We start from the raw sequence: 24,380 nt of genomic DNA on the forward strand, positions 1-24,380 counted from the left end.
GAGGAAGAGAGGTCACTGGCAAAATTCAACCCACCAGTGGCTGAAGAGGAAATACTGTGCTGTTGCAATGTTCCCTGTAGTATGCTGCGTGTGCACCCGTTTTTCCCATTTCAATGCCAACTCCCCCCCCCCACACACACACACACAAAGCAGGAGGGTCAGCGGGTTGTGGTGGGGTCAATGAGAAGAGGAGCCCGTGAGGCTGTGGTAGAGCTCATCCCACCACAGTCCAAAGAGGAGCCTGGGGGCCATGATAAAGTTCATCCACCAGGCCCGAAGAGAACAGGAGACCGTGTATGTGTGTTTCTGTGTCTGTGTGAGAGCTTATGTATGTATGTATCTCTGTGTGCAAGCCTGTCTGTGTCTGTGTGTGAAAGCTTGTGTGGGTATGCCTATATGCATGTGTGGCTGTGTGAGAGCTTGTGTGTGGCCAAGTGAGAGCTTATGTGCTTGTGTGTGTGTGTCTGAGTGCCAGTGTGTATGTGTGCGTCTCTGTGTGAGAGCCTGTGTGAATGTGTATATGTGTGTGTATGTGTCTGTGAGAGCCTATGTATCACACATAAGCTCTCACAGGCATGTGTACACACACACTATGGGCCGGATTTTAAAAGCCCTGTGCGCATAAATCCGGCCAGATTTATGCGCACAGGGCACTCGTGCGCCGGCGCACGCATAGCCCCAGGACACGCGTAAGTCCTGGGGCTTCGTAAAAGGGGCGGAAGGGGGCGTGTCCGGGGGTCAGGGCAGTTCGGGGCAGGACTGGTGGCGTGGCGCCAGCCCAGGGGCGTGGTCGAGGCCTCCGGACCAGCCCCCGGGTCAGGTGATGGCGCGCCAGCAGCCCGCTGGTGCGCGCAGATTTACGCCTGCTTTTGGCAGGCGTAAATCTGCCAACAAAGGTGGTGGTGGGGGGGTTAGATAGGGCTGGGAGGGTGGGGGTTAGGTAGGGAAAGGGAGGGGAAGGTGAGGGGAGGCGGAAGAAAGTTCTCTCCGAGGCCGCTCCGACCCCGGATTTTATAAGATACGTGCGGCTACATGCGTATGTTATAAAATCCAGCGTACTTTTGTTTGCACTACAGTTTTTTGGAGCAATTGGTACAGGAACTGACGAGAGAGGGAACAATTTTAGATCTAATTCTCGGTGGAGTGCAGGATTTGGTAAGACAGGTAAGGATGGTGGGGCCACTTGGCAATAGTGATCATAGTATGATCAAATTTGAATTAATGACTGGAAGGGGGACAGTATGTAAATCCACAGCTCTAGTGCTATACTTTTCAAAAGGGAAACTTTGATAAAATGAGAAAAATAGTTAGAAAAATATTGAAAGGTGCAGCCATAAAGGTAAAAAGTGTGCAACAGGTGAGGACATTGTTAAAACAAATACCATCCTAGAAGCACAGACCAGATGTATTCCATGTATCAGGAAAGGTGGAAGGAAGGTAAAACGATTACCGGCATGGTTACAGGTGAGGTGAAAGAGGCTATTTTAGCTAAAAGATCTTCATTTAATAATTGGAAGAAGGATACATCAGAAGAAAATAGGATAAAGCATAAGCATTGGCAAGTTAAATGTAAGACATTGATAAGACAGGCTAAGAAAGAATTTGAAAAGAAGTTGGCTATAGAGGCAAAAACTCACAATAAAAACTTTTTAAAATATATCCAAAGCAGAAAGCCTGTGAGGGAGTCATTTGGACCATGGGATGATCAAGGGGTTAAAGGGACACTTATGGAAGATAAGGCCATTGCAGAAAGATTAAACAATTTTTTGCTTCAGTGTTTACTGAAGAGAATGTTGGAAAAATACCTGTTCCGGAGAAGGTTTTCATGGGTGATGGTTCAGATGATGATTCAGATCAACTGAACCAAATCATGGTAAACTTTGAAGATGTGGTAGGCCTGATTGACAAACTGAATAATAAATCACCTGGACTAGATGATATATACCCCAGGGTTCTGAAAGAACTAAAAAATGAAATTTCAGAACTATTAGTAAAAATTAGTAAAAAATTTGTAACCTATCATTAAAATCATCTGATGTACCTGAAGACTGGAAGATGGCCAATGTAACCCTTATATTTAAAAATGGATCCAGGGGTGATTCAGGAATCTCTAGACTGGTGAGCCTGACTTCAGTGCCGAGAAAAATTGTGGAAACTGTTATAAAGAATAAAATCAGAAAACATTTAGATAGACATGGTTTGATGGGACATAACCAACATGGATTTACCCAAGGGAAATCTTGCCTCACAAACTTCCTACATTTTTTTTGAAGGGGTGAATAAATATGTGGACAAAGGTGAACCAGTAGATGTGGAATGGATTTCCAGAAGGCATTCAACAAATTACCACATGAGAGACTTCTAAGGAAACTAAAAAGTCATGGGATAGGAGGCGATGTCCTTTTGTAGATTGTAAATTGCTTAAAAGACAGGAAACAGAGTAGGATTAAATGATCAGTTTTCACAATGGAATAAGGTAAACAGTGGAGTGCCTCAGGGATTTGTACTTGGAACGGTGCTTTTTAATATATTTATAAATGATCTGGAAAAGGGTACGAGTGAGGTGATCAAATTTGTGGATGACATAAAATTATGCAGAGTACTTAAATCTCAAGCGGATTGTGATGAATTGCAGGAGGACCTTGAGACTGGAAGATTGGCTTCCAAATGACAGATGAAATTTAATGTGGACAGGTGCAAAGTGATGCATATAAGAGAAAAATAAACCCTTGCTGTAGTTACAGAATGTTAGGTTCTATCTTAGGAGTTACCACCCAAGAAAGAGGTCTAGGCGTCATAGTGGATAACACATTGAAATTGTTGGCCCAGTGTGCTATGGTGATAAAAAAAAAGCAAACAATGTTAGGAATTATTAGGAAGGGAATGGAAAATGAAACAGAGGATGTCATAATGCCTCTGTATCGCACCATGGTGAGACCTCACCTTGAATACTGTGTGCAATTCTGGTCACCACATCTCAAAAAGAATATATCTGCACTGGAGAAAGTGTAGAAAAGGTTGACCAAAATGATATGGGGCATGGAACTTTCCTATGAGGAAAGGCTAAAGAAGTTAGTGCTTTTCAGTTTGGAGAAGAGATGACTGAAGGGGAATATGACAGAAATCTACAAGATCATGAAAGGACTTGAACAAGTTAATGTAAATTGATTATTTAGTCTCTCAGGTAATAGAAGCACTAGGGGGCACTCCATGAATTTAGCAAGTAGCTGATTTAAAACAAATTGAACAAAATTATTTTTCACTCAGCGCATAGTTAAGCTCTGGAATTCACTGCCAGAGGATGTGGTTATAGCAGTTAGTGTAACTGGGTTTAAAAAAGGTTTGGATAAGTACCTAGAGGATAAATATATATATTCCATTACGGTAATTTAATAAGCAATAGTAGCTTGAGATGTATTTAATGTTTGGGTACTTGCCAGGTACTTGTGACCTGGATTGGCCACTGTTGGAAACAGGATGCTGGGCTTGATGGACCCTTGGTCTGACCCAGTATGGCATATTCTTATGTAATGTTCCTCCCACCATGCCTCTCTGTGAGGTGGGGGTGGCGGGCTGCACAGGGAACACAGCAGTCACTTTGCAGGAGCAAACACCCAGAACCAAACCTAGTGGGGTGTGAGACCATAAGTGAGTCTGCCTCTCCAGGGCTCCTTCTCACTTCACCACACACACTTGTACCTTTCTTCCTCTCGCTTCCTCCTTCTGAACTATTCGATTGGTCACCATCCCTCTTTGATGTATTCTTCTTCCTCCCCTTGGTAAGATCCTCTACTTACTTACCCACCTGGCATAATGCTCTTTCCCCTCACTACCGCCACTGGGAGGCCAGCAGTGCAGCTGTCTATGATTCCTACTCTGCTAGCTTCAGTCGGATCATATTGGGTCTCTCTGCATCAAATAGTTGGCTTCTGAGCAATGAACACGCTCATGGGATGCCAAGGTAAACACCGAGTCCTAAACTCATATTGATGAAGGTTCAGGGCTGGTGGATCCTGCACAGAGGAGAATTCAGACTGAAGCCAGAAAAGGAGGAGGAGGAGGAGGCAGGGGCAGATAGGACATAATGTAGGGAAGGGGGAGAGGATTGTACTGTGAGGGTACAGGGGGTTAGGGGAAAAATTGTGCCCGAGTGAGGGGAAGAATGAAAAGGTGGCCGCTATCGTGAAATGGAAGGAATTGCATCAATTTCCGCCCTCACCTTCAATTTCCCTGCGGGATTTTCTTTGCAAAAAAAAATGTATGTACGTAAGTTGAAAAAAGGAGATGGACAGAAATTGTCTGACACATAAGGTGATCTTCACTTACTGTAAAGAAGGTCAAAAAATGACCAAATATGAGAAGATTCATGTGAGGCTGGAAACATATACGTCTCCAACTAGTTTTACAATGAAGTGAGGAAAATAATGTGAAAAGTGTCACTAATGATGCAGATCAGGGTTTCCTGAAGGCACACCTAGCCAGTCAGCTTTTGAGGATTGCCACAATGAATATGCATTAGATAAATTTGCATACCCAGGGTCTCCAATGTATGCAAATCTTTCTCAAGCGTGTTCATTATGAATATCCTGAAAACCCGACTGGTTATATGTCCCTCTAGGAGAGGGTTGGAAATCTTAAATCATTTGTGTGCACGGCTTGGGGCTGGACTTACCGAAGCAAAGTGAATGGATAATAAAACAAATCCAATTTTCATCTATCTCCAGCAGAATCAACTATCTATTCAAACAGAAACTTTTCACTATTATTAATGTTGCCTTTTTAGGATTTTATGTAGATTTTCCATGGACAAATATAGGGGGTCATTTACAAAGCATTTTTCCCCATAGACAAAGAATGGGAGAAAAGCCTTAGTAAATTCAGTCCACAGAGTGTTGTGCACAGTGGAATTGTTCAGCTGTTCCACACGATGTATTGAGATGCACTTGAAACCAGTTTTAAATAGCAAACAGACTTGTTGAGATGTGACTTCTTCATAAAGGTATTGAGGGCTGTACTTGTTTCCTGGTGACCATGCAGATAAAACAAGGCTCGTCTTGTGTAAGAGTCAGGTGGGATCACATCTGTTTTTCCTAGTACTATTCGGTATTAAATAGTAAAATTAAGCAAAAATAAACAGGTTCAGATACTCTGTAGGCTGTCTGGAATTTATTTTGTATTAAACAATAGACAGCCAGCAGCATCCGTACTGTGACATAATAGTAAATTACACAAAATCATTTGTGTCAAATTACACAGCTCTCCATTTGTATTCATGAAAACAATGATGTGGCAAAATAAAATAGTCATCTGTGAAGTAGACACCACCTATTCTGAACTTGGAGGAACTCGAAGATCCAAAAAAAAAAATTGTTGGGGGCTGATTAGCTTATTTTTGCATTTTAACTGGCTCATTTATATTTCAACACAAAAAAATCTGAGGTAATGCAGCAATGTGTGTTAAAGCATGTTCAGTGCTAATGCAGTCATTTAACATGTTAACTTGGTAACTCAGGTTAGTGAGCTGGCACCTTAATGTGCCCAGGATACACACTGCACTTATGTGTTGTAATTCCACCTCCATACTGATCACAGTTTTAAAAATGAAATCCTTATGAATTTGGAGAATAATCAGGTCACTTATATTTCTGTTGCTTTAATAATGCGGTATAACTTGCAGTCTGTTGATTTAGTGTGATCTTTAGCACATGATTCTTTAGATATTGAAAAGGGCTACATGCACTTGCCATCACCTTCAGTTATACTGGGAAAAGTAGAGTTAAATTTCCTTTCTGAACCATTCAGAGGAACAAAGAGCTATAAAGAAATGTACATGCAATGTCAAAATCCCCAAAGGGGCCACCTGTGAACTGGAAAAATAGACTTGATTTTCCGTGATACAATTTTACGTACTCCCAGGGAGAGGCAGTGCATGACAAGGCACTGGTTAGCATAAGCAGTCCTGCCAAACGGGATTAAATACACTGGACTAGCTTCATGTCCTTCACACAGACAACCCTGACTAGCAAAATCTTTTCATCCTGAACACAAGTATAACACTTCCCTGATGGGCTCAAATCACATCACAATATCTAATTTGTTATTATTAGCAGCTGACTTGCAAGGTGCAAGACTTAACAAATGCTATAAGGAAAGTAAACTACATTTCACTCCATGTTAAAAAGATCTGAACATTCTGTGCTTCCAGAAAACAACAAGTACTGCAAAAGACAAATTTCCTAATTTAAGGACCATGTGTGCCACAGTTCAAGGAAAAAAAAAAAAGGCTGATAATTTGTATTAAAGTTAAGCATTCATAGCTAGAGGATTGCAAGCTGTACAGTAGAATTTTAAAAGATGTTTTATTCATTTTGCAAAATGAGTAAAATCATTTAAACCAGCAAACAGTATCAATAATGCAATAATTTAAACATTTTGACATTTTAATGATTTCATTGTATGACAAATAAAAAAGATTAATTTTTGCATTGACAGAATTGATAATCAATGGATGCCTTAAGGACTGGATAATAAGGAATTCTGCATGTGAGGCCAAACAAAGGAATTCTACATGCCATTACATACTGTACATGTTTTACTGGGAGGTGGTTATTTTGGGCTGCATGAGATATATTTTGTGGTATAACAGTGCTCTCTAGTGTTTAAGTCAGCACATTACCCTTCTTTTTCCACTGTTGGAGGCTGCGCACAGTTCTATTGACTGTGTTGGTCATGAAAAACACTTTGATTTCTTTTGCAGCTTGTGATACTTTTTACTGGATAAAACCAGACTTATATAAGTATGATCTTGTCCAGAAGTTTTCAGACTACAGATGTTGCTGATATGACACCCAAAGTTCATGTACATCATTTTTAGCAAATTCTTATGCTTGTTTTAGAAAAGTTACCATAACTTGGAAAGAATCCACTGCTGGATGCCTAATACATCTAAATACTGCACTATTAATAATGAAGGTAGCGCTGCAGCAGGGAGGAGGTCAGTATGCCTCCTGCTGTCTATGAGAGAAAGAGGAAGGCCATGGCAGATGGACTTGGGGAAGGGATGGGGTGACATTACAGTGATGGGGGTGAAACCTTGTCATGAAGATCAGGGTTCAGGTTTGGGATGGAAGAATGTCTGAATGAAGATCAGGGTTCAAGTCAACCTGGGGATAGGGAGTGGGAAGAGGATGGTGATCAGATTGAGTTCAAGCATAGAAATGTGCCATTTTGAAGGATGATGCAAATTTACATGCTTAAACTATGTATATTTATTTTGAAATTCAAATGTATGCACATAGCTGCCTCCCTTGCTTTTTGGGTTGCCCATTTTTTTGAGAGATAAAATATAGCCGCTAGTAGGGATTAGTTTTCAAACCTATGGATCTAGTCAGCTAACTCCTTAATAACTGACTAGATCCTTCTGAAAATTGTCTGCTTTAATTTTCATTGGTATTTCCAGTTGCAAAACAGCACTGCACTTGTGCAAATGGCATGTAATATTTATTTTTTTATTTATTTAAATTCTTTTAATATACCGATGCTCAAGACCATGTCTTATCGTACCGGTTTACATCAAAACCAGGGGAAAACCATAATTATAAGAATGAAAGTTACAATGAACACGGAGAGTAATACAGGGCAATTGAAAGTAGAAGGAATTAGATTAAGATAACGCTTTTTAAGGAAATGCGAAACAGGCAACTATAAACAATTGTTTTGCAAGGAGGCTAATTTAGCGGGTAAAATTAGCTAAAGTTGTTTAATCTAAACGTTTCTTTAAGGTGGAGGAAAAAGGGTCGTGGCGGGGAGGGAGGGAGGTGGGAGGGGAGGGTAGGTGAAAGAGGGGGGTAAAGTCATTGCTAGTTGCCTGATTGTCAAATTGCTGATTTGCAAAATTCCTGATTTGCAAAATTCCTGATTTGCAAAAATGCCTGATTGCCAAACTGCTAATTGCCAAATTCCTTGCCTGGTATGCGAGTAAACTTAAGCTCCTATGTCTTGTATGTGTATAAGTTTACCTAGAATGAACCAAGGCCTTCCTGGATGCAAAACCAAGGAGATTTTGGACATATGTGCAAACATTTGTGATTGCAAAAGTATGCATCTAAATTTTCTCAAATATTTCCTGCACAGTTTTGGTGGGATAATTTTCAAAAGTGAGCATGCATGTGTATTTTCACTTTGAAAACTGATATGATTTATGCATGTTTTTGCTGACTTTCATATATAGGCTGTTAGGGACTCCCATTGCACCTAATTTTTATAGCTACTCAAGCACATATAAGAGGGTTTTATGTGCATAAATAGCAAGTTGAAAATAAACCACAGGCCAGGGCACATAAGAAAGGTTCATGCTTACTTTTATGAGTGCTGGGAGTAGCATTCCAGATGAGTTGACGATATGACTTATTGTCATACTTTCCTATTTTCATAAGTTACTATGCACACGTAATGCCCAGTTTGGAACTGATGTAACATTGTATGTGGACAATTAGGGAAGGATTTTCAAAGTGAATTTATGTTAATAAGTTGACTTTGAAAAATCTCAGTAAAATTTGTGTGTACAACATACATGAAAACTTTATCACTATGCAGGGAGTTATAAATTCCCTCATCATACATGTGGGACACACATTGATTTTCTCTTTTTTAAAATAAAATTGTTTACTGATCATGATTAGTATTTGTTTGTACAGGTGCACAAAAATCAGATTAAATGAATTTAATGCAATCATATATTTGAATTTTTTTTTTTTTGCCTTGGGAAATTCACTGAGGTGATTGTTTGGACTTATTTAATTATTGTGACTTTTGGATTGCTGTTAATTAGTTAAAAATATGTGTTTCTCATAGATACAGTTAGATGACAATTAATTGACTTTAGAACTTTTAAGAGCCAAAAAATCTCCCTTCTTTGTTAAAGGTGCAGAATCCATACTGTAAAAAACATGGAAACTGTGCTGTGTCCAGAAATAGTTTATGTTGGTCACTTTAGAGAATATGTTAGCAGAAAGACAGTTGTATGGCTTGGAGGAAGCCAAAAGACTAAGATATTCGGTATCTCTAACACATGAAAAGATTAAATACTAAAGACTATTACTGATACCAATGAGCTGATAATGAGTTAAAACATTTGGATCTTTTGCTAAATGGGAGATCAAAAGACTTGTACTGAAATGCCTTCCTGGATAAAGTGCAAATTGAAGCACCTAACTTGAAGAGGAATATATAAGGCATTGCATTTGCTTATTTCAGTTGGATGAGCTGAAAGGAACAGAGAGCAAGTCATTCTTTTTCTGGAGTCCCCGGGCCCGTGTCTTCCAGGTTTCTATGAACACTGGCTTATAAACAAGAAGATCAACAATAGAAAAGGAAATATCAATCTACATGCCGTTTCCCAGTTAAGCTGGTTGTCAATTTTTAATTTTCAATTTTTCTGTTTTTTATTTTTTATCTTGTTATCTTTAATCTTTAGCCGCATCAGCAAGCCTGTCGGCGTGCTTTCTTATGATATTTCAAACGAAAGCCGCCCGGACAACCAGCTTAACTGGGAAACGGCATGTAGATTGATATTTCCTTTTCTATTGTTGATTTGGTTGTGGTGGAAATTATTTTTGTTCTTTTTTGAGTCTCGTTATAAACAAGAAGGACATATAAGGGAGGTATTCCTTGTTGTCCTTTGATTAATGTTCTTTCTTTAATTCTGTCTCCTATTTACCTGTATTGATTTATGTACAGCTTATTGTGATACTATATTCAATGTTATTACTTTGCTGATTTATTATCCATATAATAATATATTGTTGTCTATTTTATATATTATATATATTATATATATATATAATATATATATATATATATATATATATATATATATATATATATAATATATTATTTTATATATTTTATATATTATATATATTTTATATATATATTTATATATTTATATGTCAACATATTGTTGTCTATTTTATATTTAATATTCAATATTTAATGATTTACGTTCTTTTGTTCAAAACTCTGTTTAATGTTTAATGTAACGCCTTACCAGCGACAGTTTTGTTCTATGGAAACCAACCTGATTTGATATTTTATCGAGAATGTCGGTATAAAAAAACCCTAAATAAATAAATAAATATATTTACAACATTTAGTAAACTAAGGACCTCATTTTCTAAAGAATCGCAGGCCTGCAGTACTTTAGAAAAGTGCGGTAATGAGAGGCGGGAGGCCGAAACGGGGGGCGGTCCTGCACTAGCCGGCAGCGATCACACCTCCGCGGTGTGATCACTGCCTATTTTGCGCCCAATAACTACACCTTCACCGGGGCCAACTCACAGAGTTGGCCCCGGTGATGCCCCAACTCCTCCTCTTCTGGGGCTGACTCCACCCCGATGTAGGTAGCGCAGGCGTGCGCTACCTTCACTAGCTATTGCAGGCTTGCGCTGTTAGCTCAAGCCTGTGATAGCCTTAGAAAATAAGGCCTTAAGTTTTGCTTTACCAGATTGTGAGTAGAGTGTTCTATGACATAATATAAAATATACCCCCATATGGCCAACGTGCACATCCTCCCTTCCATCTCATCTAAAAGTCCTGAAGTCCTTCTCCTACCCCCAAAAAATGTCCAAATGCTCCTACTGGCAATGCCTAGCACCAGAGCAATGCTAGGTACCTAGGAAGTAGAAAGTATAGCTGTGTATTCCTGATTGCTGGCATTACGATATATTGATAAGTTTCTGGGAGGTGGAGCAGCTTTTGGAGTCTGCTTTATTTTTATATTTTGATGAGACAAAGGGAGGGATCAGGAAAGCTGTCCCAGTTCTTTATTTTTATATCATAAAGGAGGGGTTGTAGGGGGGTTATTGAGGCTTTATTCTTAGATTGGGATGGGAGGAGGCTGTGTTAGTTCTTTATTTTGAGCATGTGAGAGGGAGAGGGATCATGCTAACTGTAGGGGATCTTTGTTATATTCTGATTGTAGGGGAGGGAGATCGAAGGTGGGGTTTGGGGGTGAGATGGCATTTTTTGGGGGAGAGATGGGGGCTTTCTTTTAATATTGAGCAGGAGGGAGAGGTGGCTTGCTGGCTAGATTTAAGCCAGCTATTCGCTGTGTTTAGTTTTGGCTAGCTGAGGGGCCGATGCAATAAAAAGCGTGGAAAGTGGGCGCTGAAAAGTCAGCGCCTGATTTTCTAATGGGGCAGATTTTCAAAGGGGTACGCATGTAAAATACATGCATACTCCCCAAAAACCTGCCCCAAGTTCCCCCTGCGCCCGCCGAGCCTATGTTGAATAGGTTCAGTGGCACGCGCAAGCCCTGGGACGCGCCTAACTCCCGGGGCTTTACTGGGGGGCGTGTCGGGGCGTGTCGTGATGGCATGTCATCCAGGGCGGGGCTGCGGGCGTGATTCCGGCCCAGAGGCGTTTTGGGGGCATGGCCAAGGTCTCCGAAACCGCTCCTGGGCCGGGGAATCGCGCGCCGGCCGGCCAGCTGGTGCGCGCGAGCTACATCTGCCTGATGCAGGTGTAACTTTTCAAAAAAACGTAGGGGGAGTTTAGATAGGGCTGGGGGGGGGAAGGGGCGGGGGAAGTGGAAGGAAAGTTCCCTTCGAGGCCGCTCTGATTTTGGAGCTGCCTTGGAGGGAACGGAGACAGGCTGCGCGGCTCGGCGCACGCAGGCTGCCGATTTTGCACAGCCTTGCGCGCGCCGACCCCGGATTTTAAAGGATACGCACGGCTACGCGCGTATCTATTAAAATCCGGTGTACTTTTTAAAAATCTACCCCAATGTGCGCATGGTGCCTGCAAGGGGGTGCACCATGCAATACTCAAATTAGGGGGTCTCACTAGCAAGGAGGCACTAGGGTCTCCTTGCTAACACGACCCCGCAGCGGCTGCCAGTTATGAAGACCGACGCCAGTAAACTCGGCAACTGTTTTCATAACCAGCCATCTGCCAGTAATGAAAATGGATGCCAAGTTTATTAGCCATTTTCATTACTGGCAGATGGCCTGTTATGAAAACCGACGCCGAGTTTACCGGCGACGGTCTTCATAACTTGGCGTTCTGCCGAGGTTTGTTTTTTTTTTTTTACACTTAAGAAAAGAAGTACAGAAAAGCAGTTTTGTCTGCTTTTCTGTACTTCTTTTACCTGCGCTCAGCTATTAATGCCTGCTCCAGGCAGGCATTAATATCTGAGAGCAAAATGTGCATCTGAGATGCACACTTTTTTTTTTTTTTGCATGCGGAGTGAATGAGTAATAGCCTCATTCACATGCATTTGCATGTGATGAGTGCTATTGCATTCACTCCGCGTCCGTCGCGGGTTAAATAAGCGCCAATCCCCCTATTGTATTAGGGTGTGGATTAGCGCCTATTTAACCTGCATAGGCTGAGCGCAGTGTATTGAATCAGCCCCCGAGTTAGCCAGTTAATGCTTAAAATCAGTGTTGCTAACTTACTTTACCCAACCTACTCCTTCCTTGGAACAGCCAGAAATTGAGTTTCTCATAGGCCGATAAATATAGTGCTCACCTAATGCACAGCTTAACATGCGGTTGGACGAGCGTTTTGGACATGCTAAAAAAACTCCCTATGCAGTAGTGGGATTAACGTGTCCAAAGCAAGCACGTAGGTAATAGTGCTCATCACATATGAATGCCATGTAGATGAGGCTATTAGCTATTGCCCCCGATGCAGAAAAAACCCCGGTGGTCAATGTACACTTATTAATGTGGCAAACAATGCCAGCCCTGGAGCTGAAATTAAGGCATACCATGAGCCAAAGGCTCAGGAAAAAAACAAAAAATCCTGCAGTCAGTGGTTCCTCCTACTTAGTATCATCGCAATACTAAGATCTACTGCTTGTGGGGATTGAAATTTACAAAAAAAGGAAGGGCTCCATAACAAAAACAAAGTTTGTGGGCACACAATATGTATGCACAATATACACGCTTCAGGCGGGTGTACATATTATGCTTGTGAGTTATCTGTGACGGGATAAAACAGACCTCGTATTGAGCATTTGTTTTCCTAACCCGTGCACAGCCATGTCTTCAGGGCACCTCGTGCTTTTGAGTGCTAGGGACACACAATTTGTGCCTTGTGCATCCTTTTTAGTATGGCCACTTATTTACATACTGCATGAAGAGCAAGGGGCTGTGGATATGCACGTGTTATAAAAATGGGTGCGAACACCCGTTTTCCTGCATGCTTTTATTGCATGGGCCCCTCAGTGGGGTTCAAATGTCAAAACCTTAGATCTAGCTGCCTAACTCTGTACTTAGTCAGCTAGATGTAACTGAAAATTGATCCTTAAGAGCCTGATTCACTAAGAAGTACATTTTCAAAAGGGTTTTGTATGTAAAATAACACATTCACATCTAAGTAGAATGTACTTGCATACATACTACTTTATAAACGTCGAGAGTTCACACGTATTTTTTCCATTTCACATGTACATTTTAATAGTAGAGGAAAGGGGCAGACTAGAGGTTTCCGGGGTGGGGTTCAGAAGTATGCATGGTAGTTGCTGTTTTGTAAGATATACACATATCCATTACCAGACTTATTCCTACACTTTTATACCTCCTACATGGCTCACACAAGCAAAATCAGACTTGTGTTGATTGATTGTGGTTTCTGGGTAGGAGGTTTGGGTGAACTGGTAGGAGTTCAGAGTGAAATGTTAGAGGGTCTATGTGAACTAGAGACCAACTGGGTGAACTGATGGAGGTATCAGTGATTTGGTGATTTCATGTATGCACATAAACAAGTTTTTTCAAAATGGTATATTGCATAATTTACAATATACCTGCCTCTGCGGTATGTGAATGAAGAGAAGAGGCATGGGGGTGGCTTGTGGGAATGACGGCTACTACCTGGAGATTAATATTCTTATTCAATAAACATACACACAGTTAATGCAACTCCAACATTGCTCTATGCTTCAACGGCAAGAGGAAATGTGGAAAAAAGGATATGCATCCACATAAAAGCTGGGGAGTAGCTTGCTTGTTACGGTCGTTACTACCCCAAACCAAAAATGCCTGATACTTCACTTTCAATGCATATTCAGCATAACTCTCTGCTTCATTGGCAGGGGGAATGGATAAAAGATGATTTATATTCAGACAACTACCAACAAGGTTTGAATTACATAGTCTGGGTAAAACAAATAAGTATGGATGTAGTTTGCTTCTTACAGCGGTTACTACCCTGAATCAAGCCTGATACTTCACTTAGAATACATATCCAGCGCAGCTCACTGCTTCAATGGCAGGGGGGATGAAGAAAAGAGGATTTGTATTTATACAACTACCAACAAGGACTGAGTTGCAAAGGGAGACAAGCGTGGGAGTAGCTTGCTTATTACGGCGGTTACTACCCTAAACCAATTAGCTAGATACTTCACTTAAATGCAGCTCCAGCACTGCTATCTACGATGGCGGGGGTGGAAGGGAAATACCAAAAAAGTTATTTAAAGGGACAAGAGTAACAGAAAAGTATACAAAAAAAAAAAGTGTGAAAGCTTGCTGGGCAGACTGGATGGATCGTTTGGTCTTCTTCTGCCATCATTTCTATGTTTCTATGTTTCTATTACTCATACATGTTAAATATTTTATGTTTGCAAACAATATATATGTGTATGTTTATATACTATACTAGGTAAAATAAGTATACATTTTCTTGCATTGGAAACATATGTGCATACGTTTTGAGCAGAACTATACAGTATGTTAGAAACTGTGCAGCTGCTGCCGCACAGTTTATAAAATACTGGCATTTATGTCTGTGTGTCCATGTACTCACTTAAATGCTGTTCTGTGGATAAGTTTAAGTTTGAGAGTTAGACGGTTTGATTTTAAAAGCATTGCTCATGCAAAAAAGGCCACATACGTGTGTATACCAGCCTCGCATGAGCAATGCACTTTTTTAAGAAGATGCGAAGTACATGGCTATTTCAACAAGCCTTTCCATAACTGTATAGCACGAGTTTCTATTTTAACATCTTCTTGTTTCTAGTAATTTTAAATGTTCTTTCCAAGCATTTAATATACTTTTATTTTGATTTTATTATGAATTTTATGTATTTATGCCTATTTTCTTATTTTTGGAAACACAAATTTATTTATTATTTATTTATTTTAAGTTTTTCTATATGTTCTTAACTGTGCATTTGATAGCAAACTGTAAACCGATGTGATGTGTGTTTACGAACATCGGTATATAAAAATCAATAAATAAAATAAAATAAATAATCGTCAAGAAAGGGTGGAAAAGGGGCAGGGAATGGGCTTTCCAGGGCAAGGCTAAGACCACATGTAAATTTGCATTTTTAAAAAGCTGACCATGGCGCGGTCGACTGGTTATCTGCATAATTTTACTTTTGGTCCTGATGAGGAGCAAGTCTGGAGATCTCACGTTTTAGAGCGTTTAGCACCGCTTGAGGGTTTGGGGTTGAGTGTGTGTGTGTGGGCGGGGGCTTGCAGGATGAAGAACCAGAGGAGTCTTGAAGACCTCAGTTTGAACTGGACAAACTGGTAGACTACTTTCAAAAACTGTTTTTATCTCCCTGCAAGCATGTTTTAAAATCCACCCGCATACACATGTAAAAGCTATTAAAGCCCTAGCCAAAATACATGTGGGAGGGTACTTGAACTTATAGCACATAGTTGCGAGCATAATTTAAAATTGCAGCATCTCTCCGCTGGTGCGCCAATACACGTGCATGTTCCTTTTAAAATTACTTTTAGACATAGATGATGAAAAAAATAAAACCACCTTTTTAAATCAGACCCTAAGATTTTTCTCTCATTTTGTTTGTTTGGGAAAAAGGTTTACTACATAGGCCCCTAAATCATTTACAGTCTTCCCCTGTCACTGTCAAATGAGAGTGAAATGATTAAAAAAAAAATTGTCTATGGGCCACAAACCATAAATTTATCAGAAACCTGGTATGTGTGTACTTTGAATCTGTCCAGTAGTTGAAAAGCTGAATGGTTGCTGTACTTCCTCCCTCACAGAGGCCATGAATACTGCCTCTGGAGCTAACCTAAGGAGAAGAAGCCAGATCACTTAATCAAACCTAGGTCTCCTGCATGGAAGCAAGTAGCTCTGCCACTGAACCACCGAACTGACCCGAAAGCCTCTTGTACTTTATCATTTAACATCTCAAAATATGGTATCAATCTTTCCCTATTTTTAACGAGTAAAGAATTCCATGCAAAAGTTGCTTTAAAAGGGATACTGTCACTTTCCCCACTGGAAACTGTGACCCTTTTATACATAAAAACACTTTAGATGCCCTATTGGTGAACTAACTACATTTGTAATTTCTTTGCCATTGCGTCCATATTTTCCATTTTTCTGACTATCCTGATCTCATGACAATGTACTTAGACCAAGAAAATGAGTATGAAAAGTTAGAAAATGTTGTTAGGCCTCGATCCTGTACTATTGTGTGCCAATCTAATGCTGTGAGGTTGCCCTACACACTTCCAATAATTTCAGAACATTATTATTATTCAGCAAATTATTATTCCATCACTTTTACAATACCCTTTTTATACTTACTTTTAAGATCTAAGTTTCTGGCTCCTGCTGTGCTTTGCGTAGTAATTTTCGTGTCAATCTTTACCGTATGCAGATTATTGGTGTCTCTTGATATCATTACATTGTGCCAGTGATGGTCGTTCAAAGGTCTGTTTGAACTGCCTTTGATAAGGTTGGCACCATTACCCAAGTCAAACACATAATGCAGGTATCTAGGAGAGAAAAAAAGAAGAAACTATTATTTTCTGTACTGACTCACACATCTAATGCTCTTGCAGTGGGTTACAAATTATAGTCATATACAGGTTTTTTTTATAGAGTACATCCCTAACCTACTTAACAGAACAAAAAAAGCAGGAAAATATAAGCAACATACAAATGACAGACATATGTACTAAAGGTTTTTCTCCCATTTGCTTAGTACGTAGAGCTCGCAGCACGGGGTGCTTTTCAATTGGATGCCTATCAACAAAAGTATTTGTATATTTTTCAGCCTGCACACAGTCAGCTGATTATCTATCACAAGGTACAACTATACATTGTGTTTGAATATGAGGAGGTCCATATTCTAAAAGCTTTATATGGCTAAGTTGGAATGTAAGCCAGACAAACCTTTGTTTTTGAATTTCCCATCTCTCTCAATGCCTCTGAATTACCTGAGCATAGTAGCTACGGACTTGACAGAATAAAACTTATTTTGATAACTTGGGGGTATTCTGGGAGTATTTTGGGATAGAAGTAAGTTTCCCCGATCACTCCAGTTTGCAGTGTTATCTGGATAGCTTGGACTGCCTGAGAGCAGTCCTCAAGTTAGCCAGATAAATATGTATAGCTAACTGTGCTATAGCTGGGTATATTCAGTGGCACACCCGTACCACTGAATTTCTCAACCACGTTAACTGAATAAGTTTATCTGGCTAACTTTGCCATCCACGCAGTGGCTCAATATTGCCCCCCAACATTTTTATGTGATTAAAAATATGTGTGTATATGGTGTTGAACAAAGACATAAAGCACATACATTAGCAGAATGCCTACAGTGCACAGGTTTTGAAATATGCATGCAGTGTCTAGCCACACCCAAGAAACTTTCTGTGGAGTGCATATTTTTAATGTGGCTTGCAGTATGCATGTACTTTCAGATCACAGAAATCTAACAAATAAAACACGTTCTATGCTTGCAGATCCTGACTAAACATTGGAAAATTTACCTCCTATAGTAATGGTTGACTGAATTAAATATATGATAGGAGTAGAGGTCATTTACAATAATAGTTGTAAACCTCATGGTGCTATATGAGAAAAAGGAAGCATACATGGGGCATGTGAGCTAAAGCTTAATGTGCACAGAAATAATATCATGTAATGCATAGGGAGGGTCATTTTCAACGGGACTTCTGTGAATAAAACAGGGCTTTAGCAGCAGCAATGGCCTGTTTGAAAATTGCCTGGCCAGTACGTTCATAAAATTGCATGTGTATACCCAGTGTGAGCGTGCATCAACAAGAGAAGTTCTAGGGGTGAAAAGGGTTTATGTTTCTGTACAATATTATTCATTTTTGAAAAACATGCACCTAAAGTTCCCCTAAAACTTTTGCCGTGCAATGTAGCAGGTTGAACTTTTGTGTGGGTAGTTTTTGTGGGATAATTTTGAAAGAAAACTTTATATGCATAAGTTTGCTTTAAGAATTGGTGTAACTTAGGAATAGAACAGCCCAGAAATGTATGTGGGCTCTTATGAAATTACTCCATAATGGCTTAGTAAACACACTAAACTGGTCCTCTGAAACATTAGTGGGTAGTACCCATAACTAAATAAGACAACATTATATAATAACACTGGGCAACAAATTTTCACAAAAGTCATGTTACGGAAATGAAATTAGTCAATTCTTATACATTTCCATGTGCTAAACATGAATGTGACTGTGAAAATTGGCTCTAGTTTTTTTGTAATATGCAATAATATAATTACATCTTGAATTGTATGCCAATAGTAGGAGACCTACGGTTAATACTGTTTGAAAAATGAAGTCATAGACTATGGGGGTCATTTTCCAAGGAGTTACCGCGGGAGATAAATTCGCAAATCACGCTAACAGCCGTTAACGCGATTTGCAAATGCATAATTTGGTATTCATGGGGTGGAGCATATGTAAAGCGGGAAACAGTTATCGTGTGCCGCAAAACAGCATTATCACGGCTAATAGCTACAACCCTTTCATTTGCATTACATTGTGCACTAGAGGCCAGTAAAGGTTTATTGCAGTCCACAACAGCTTGAGAGAGAGAGAGAGAGAGAGAGAGAGAGAGAGAGAGAGAGAGAGAGAGAGAGAGAGAGAGAGAGAGAGAGAGAGAGAGAGACTTGCTATAGTGTCTACTCCCTAGACAGGTATTTGTATCCCTATGAGAGGCCCACCTAGTAACTCGAGGTGGGCCACTTTCACATTCAACGTGAGACGTACGAACAGAACAGTGGTCTCTTGTGCAGATTTGAAGGCCTTCGGAGTGAGGAAACTCACTCCAAGATGAGATTTGGGCAATGTTCTCTCCACCTAGCTTGATGGACACTCTACCTGGGCAACAACAAGCTAGGTGGAGAGAACATTGTCCAAATCTCATCTTGGAGTGAGTTTCCTCACTCCGAAGGCCTTCAAATCTGCAGAAGAGACCACTGTTCTGTTCGTACGTCTCACGTTGAATGTGAAAGTGGCCCCAACCCCCTACACTCTTACCTAATCCCCACCTCGAGTTACTAGGTGGGCCTCTCATAGGGATACAAATACCTGTCTAGGGAGTAGACACTATAGCAAGTCTCAGTCTCTCTCTCTCTCTCTCTCTCTCTCTCTCTCTCTCTCTCTCTCTCTCTCTCTCTCTCTCTCACACACACACAAACAGGCTGTCGTGAACCACGATAACCTTTCATGGAACAGCCTGTTTTGAGCAGTGCGATGATTCTTTGGTTGTGCACCGTGAAAAACATCGCCGCACGTGATGTTTCCCCGCTGCACAAAAAAAGCCTCATTTGCATGGGAAACGCCCCCTAATGCGTTACCAATGCAATATTGGAAAATGAGGCCCTATGTCTTAGATTTCTTTGCTTATCTCTTGTACACCTGTTCGAGAGCATCTCTGCAGAGTGTCCAGCAGTAGTCAGCCAGCATGAATATTTCAAATGCTCACCCTTTCTGACTGGGCTTCATATAGTACACTGCTGACGTCAGCTTACTCAGCAGCAGCATGGCAGTAGAACTGCATTGTATCAGAAAATGATGTAATAAACTCTGGATGATGTGTGCATGATGGTATTATGCAATATGATGCAATATTACATCATTCTAGGCTTATTTACAGTCCTACTGGATAAATTTACATGACTAAACATTGAAAGTGAACTATATTAAATATCTTCAAAACGAGAGCCAATAAAAACTTTTCATAGTCATATTCGTGTTCAGCACGTCAAGATACTATAGAGTAGGACCTTTTTAGGTCAGTAATACTTTCATTGTTGCCCAGTGTTAGACTTTAGAGAGAGACACACACAATTAAATTGGACAATATCATATTGGTAGAATGTATCATAAAGAACAAAATTTGCTGAACATATAGATAAGCACAGTTTAATGGATATAGCCAAGGGAAGTCTTGCCTTACAAAATTGCTACTTTTTTTTTTTAAGGCATAAATAAACATGTTGGTAAAGGTAAGCCAGTTGATACAGTGTATCTGAATTTCCAGAAAGCATTTGACAAAGTCCCTCATGAGAGACTTCTTAGGAAATTAAAAAGCCATGGGAAAGGGGGCAGTGTCCTATTGTGGATTGCCAACTGGTTAAAAGATAGAAAACAGAGAGTAGAGCTAAATGTTAAATTTTCCAAATGGAAAAAGGTGAATAGTGGTGTGCCTCAGGGATCTGTTCTGGGACCACTGCTTTTTAATATATTTATAAATGACCTGGAAATAGGAACAACAAGTAAGGTGATCAAATTTACCGATGACACAAAATTATTCAAAGTTGTTAAATTGCAAATGGATTGTAAAAAATTGCATGAGGACATTGAAAAACTGGGAGACTGGGTATGCAAATGGCAAATTAAATTTAATGTGGCCAAGTACAAAGTGATGCACTTAGGGAAAATAAACCCAAATTATAGCTACATAATGCAAGGTTCCACGTTAGGAGTCACCACTCAGAAAAAGGATCTAGGTGTAATCATTGAGAATACATTGACATCTTCTGCTCAGTGTGCAGCAGCAGCAGTCAAGAAAACAAATAGAACACTAGGGATTATTAGGAAAGGAATGGAGAATAAAACAGAGAATATCATAATGCCTCTGTATCGCTCCATGGTGTGACCTCATCTTGAGTACAGTGTGCATTTCTGGTCAACACATCTCAAAAAAGATATAGCAGAATTAGAAAAGCTACAGAGAAGGGAGACCAAAAGGATAAAGGGGATGGAATAATTCCCCTATGAAGAAAGGCTAAAAAGGTTAGGAGTCTTCAGCTTGAAGAGATGGCTGAGGGGAGCTAAGATAGAGGTCTATAAAATAATGAGTGGAATGGAATGAATAAACGTTAATCAGTTGTTTACTCTTTTGAAAATTATAAAGACCAGGGGACACACAATGACATTACTAGGTCATACATTTAAAAATAATAAGAGAACATATTTTTTTTTACTCAGTGCATAATTAAGCTCTAGAATTCATTGCCAGAGGATGTGATGAAAGCCATTGGTGTAGCTGCATTTAAAAGGTTTGGACAAGCTCTTGCAGGAAATGTCCATTAACCATTATTAAGGTAGAGTTGCAGAAAACCTCCTGCCCCTTGGGATCCTGCCAGGTACTTCTGACCTGGCTTAGCCACTTTTGAAAACAAGATATTGGGCTTGATGACCCAGTATGGCAAGTCTAATGTTCTTATGTTGGATTATAGTGGCTGCATTCTTTTATTAGATACCTAAGAAGGGAATTTAATTTGGTGCTTATGCTCACCTATGGTCTGTACCCTTTCCTGACCTTGAGAGTTATTTATTTATTTATTTATTGTTTTTGTTATACCGAGTTTCATGATAGGCATCACATCAACCCGGTTTACAAATAACAAGGAGTGTAAAGCATAACGTAACGTAAAAAACAATATTTTCAATAAGAACCTTGAACTTTAAATACAGTGAATCAGAAAAAGGGAGAGGGAAAGTTACAAAAAACAAGGAAAATAAACTTGGGATGGAAGGGGAGAAATTGAACAGCACAATATTTACATTGATGACTGTCACAGCAGTATTCAAGATCTCACCTCTGGTCAGTGGTGCCATGATGAATGTGAGATGTCACAGAGGGGAGGCAGACCAGGTGTATTACCACACCCATCAAAACTACCAGCCTCCCCTCTCGTCATCAGTGGAATTCATTTCAACCCTCCGGTTGTCTTTATGGGCCATTCTCCGTCAAATCCCTGGGTCTTCCACGCCTTGGCACAAGGCTGCTACCCTAGTCGTACCTTCTTTTTTTGAGCCCTCGGTCCTCTCTCGTATTCTTCTTCCCCCTTCCCCAGAACTAGTTTCGAGCACCCTGGCATGACAGGGCTAACAAAATTAAACGAACAGGCAGATATTATGGATGCGCAGAGGCAAACATTTTGTTTCACTTAACTTATTTATTTCAAAGGTCACAAACATTCATTTGGTTTGCTTCAGATGAAAAGCATTCTTTGTTTCCGATTAAAATCAATGGGAGAAACAATGCAAAATTTGTGGGCAGACATCTTTGGAAGGGTGACCAGCCCTGCAGGGCACCGTGCCTGTGTCAGCATGGCATCAGAAGTGGAGGGAGCATTGTGCGAGAGAGCTGTCAGTGCACACATCACTGGGGAGGGGAGAGGGGGGTGGGGATCTGCTGCAGCAGCAACCGTGTGCTAACCACTGGATAATGGGGCCTGTGCTATTACCCCTTCCTCCCACAAGTTCAGCATGGCCTACCCCAGTCCAGGCAAGTCTTGGGTGGCCCTCCCCAGCACTGGTGTAGTAATCATTCACTGAAGGGAAAGAAAATGGGCAAGGCTAGATTAGCTTTGCAATAAGCGTTTCCCATCCTATTCTTTTTTTCTATGAAGGCATCAAACCTTCATGCAACATTTCCCTTTGCATTTGAAAAAAAAAAGATTTTAATAAAACTAGGTTTGATTTACAAATGTACATGGTTTCATCAGGCCTGATGTGTAACCCTTAGTGGAGTTTTAATCCCAAGCACACACAAACTTATTTATCTTCTTAGGGGCTGTTCTGGCCAGCGATTCAGTCCTAGGATCAAACTCTCTATTCCAGGACGGACTCTTTTTAGGGGAGGAAGCTCTCACGTATGGCCCAGACAGTGGTCTGTCTGTTATTCCCTGTGTGTGGTGATAGCTGCAGCATCACAAGTGGAATTGAATTCCGCTGGTGACGAGCGGGGAGGCCGGTAGTTTTGATGCGTGTTGCAATACACCTGGTCTGCCTCCCCTCTGTGGCATGGGACAAATCAGGCAGAACAAGGTACTGGGGTTAAATTATAATTTACTGATTTGTTAAAAGTCAAAATTAAAATCCATATTATCCATAAATATGAAGTTACAGATGAATATGGTATAGACATGGGTGTCTCTCTTGGGTAGGTGTCCTTTACTTCAGCAATTTGGGCAGAGCTTCCCACGGTGATATTTATGTGCACAAATGCTCTTCCAGTGGCCTACCAGGAAGCCTATGAAAGGGGTCCCCTCAAATTCTGAAAAACAGTCCTACCTGAAACCCCCGCTCATTCTCGAACACCCAGCCCTGTGACCTGGTCCCATGTAGATGGAGAGCCAGATGGAACTCTCCAGGTATTACTTCATCTCCTTAGTTGTTTTAAATGGTGACTCCTCGTGTAGAAAAGTCTTATGAATTGAGAACCTACTGTACCAGCCTGGCTCCTAGTAAAGAGGAGTGGCTAAAAAAACCTTCTCACACCAAACGAGAAATACATTCTTTAATTCAAAATCTTCCTCGACTGGTGTTTTACTGCCAGAGGTGCTTGCTACATTCAGTGGGTGAACGGGTTCACTGGTCTTCAGCCCCTGTCCTATGAGTACAGCCAGCAAGGATGACCTTCCCCAAAGGAACAAGTCCCTTAAACACAGTCCCTTCTCAAAAATAAATATCTTCTGGCCATGAACCATCTCACACAGCCAAGCCTGTCACAGGTGTTTGCCACATTCAAGGAGAGAACGGGCTCACTGGTCTTCAGTCCTGGTATGGGAGTCCCAGAAGGGTTCCGGAAAAAAAGTCTATCTTGCTGCCACTAAGAAGAGGGGGACCCTCTGTCAGGGACCGCACTGAGGTGGTCCTCTTCAAAAAGCAAAAGCCTGATGAGGCAGGGAAAACCAGACACCCTTATTGCTCTGTTTCTAACCAAAGACTAACCCTAGCCACACCCTGAATGGCAAAATGGCAGGGTAAAATAGGCAAAGGCTACCAATCCCAGCTCTCCAGGTGGTGGAGGCCGAGAGGGATAGAAGGCTCACATGGTTGAATTATTTAGACTGGAACTTAGGGACAACTAGTGGTAGATGGTGGTGGATTACAGGGTCTGGCCATAAATGTATTTGTTTGAGAAATCCAAGTGACCCAGAACAGTGATTCACTAAACATGTTAAAAGCAATGTGGAAGCAATGTTCTATGATGGCAGGCTGTGGAAAGAAAGAGTTTTGCATTTTATGAACTTCTAGCAGCCATGGTACTGAGGGCATACAAGGCTACTGTGTAAGCCGAACAAGGAGCAATAATGTACATGATGAGAAAATTAG

The 24,380-nt window shown here is 40.6% G+C and overlaps 1 protein-coding gene across 2 annotated transcripts in view; it reads right to left on the reverse strand.

Moving 5' to 3' along the window:
* Positions 1-24,380, reverse strand: part of NRXN1 (neurexin 1) — a 2,509,029-nt gene that overhangs the window by 1,232,223 nt on the left and 1,252,426 nt on the right. For both annotated transcript variants that reach the window (XM_029593411.1, XM_029593405.1), the window contains one exon: positions 16,573-16,763. In XM_029593411.1, coding sequence (XP_029449271.1) covers positions 16,573-16,763 — 191 coding nt within the window. The remainder of the gene's footprint in view (positions 1-16,572; positions 16,764-24,380) is intronic.

This window comes from Rhinatrema bivittatum, chromosome 3 (assembly GCF_901001135.1).
Source record: "Rhinatrema bivittatum chromosome 3, aRhiBiv1.1, whole genome shotgun sequence".
NCBI lineage: Eukaryota > Metazoa > Chordata > Amphibia > Gymnophiona > Rhinatrematidae > Rhinatrema > Rhinatrema bivittatum.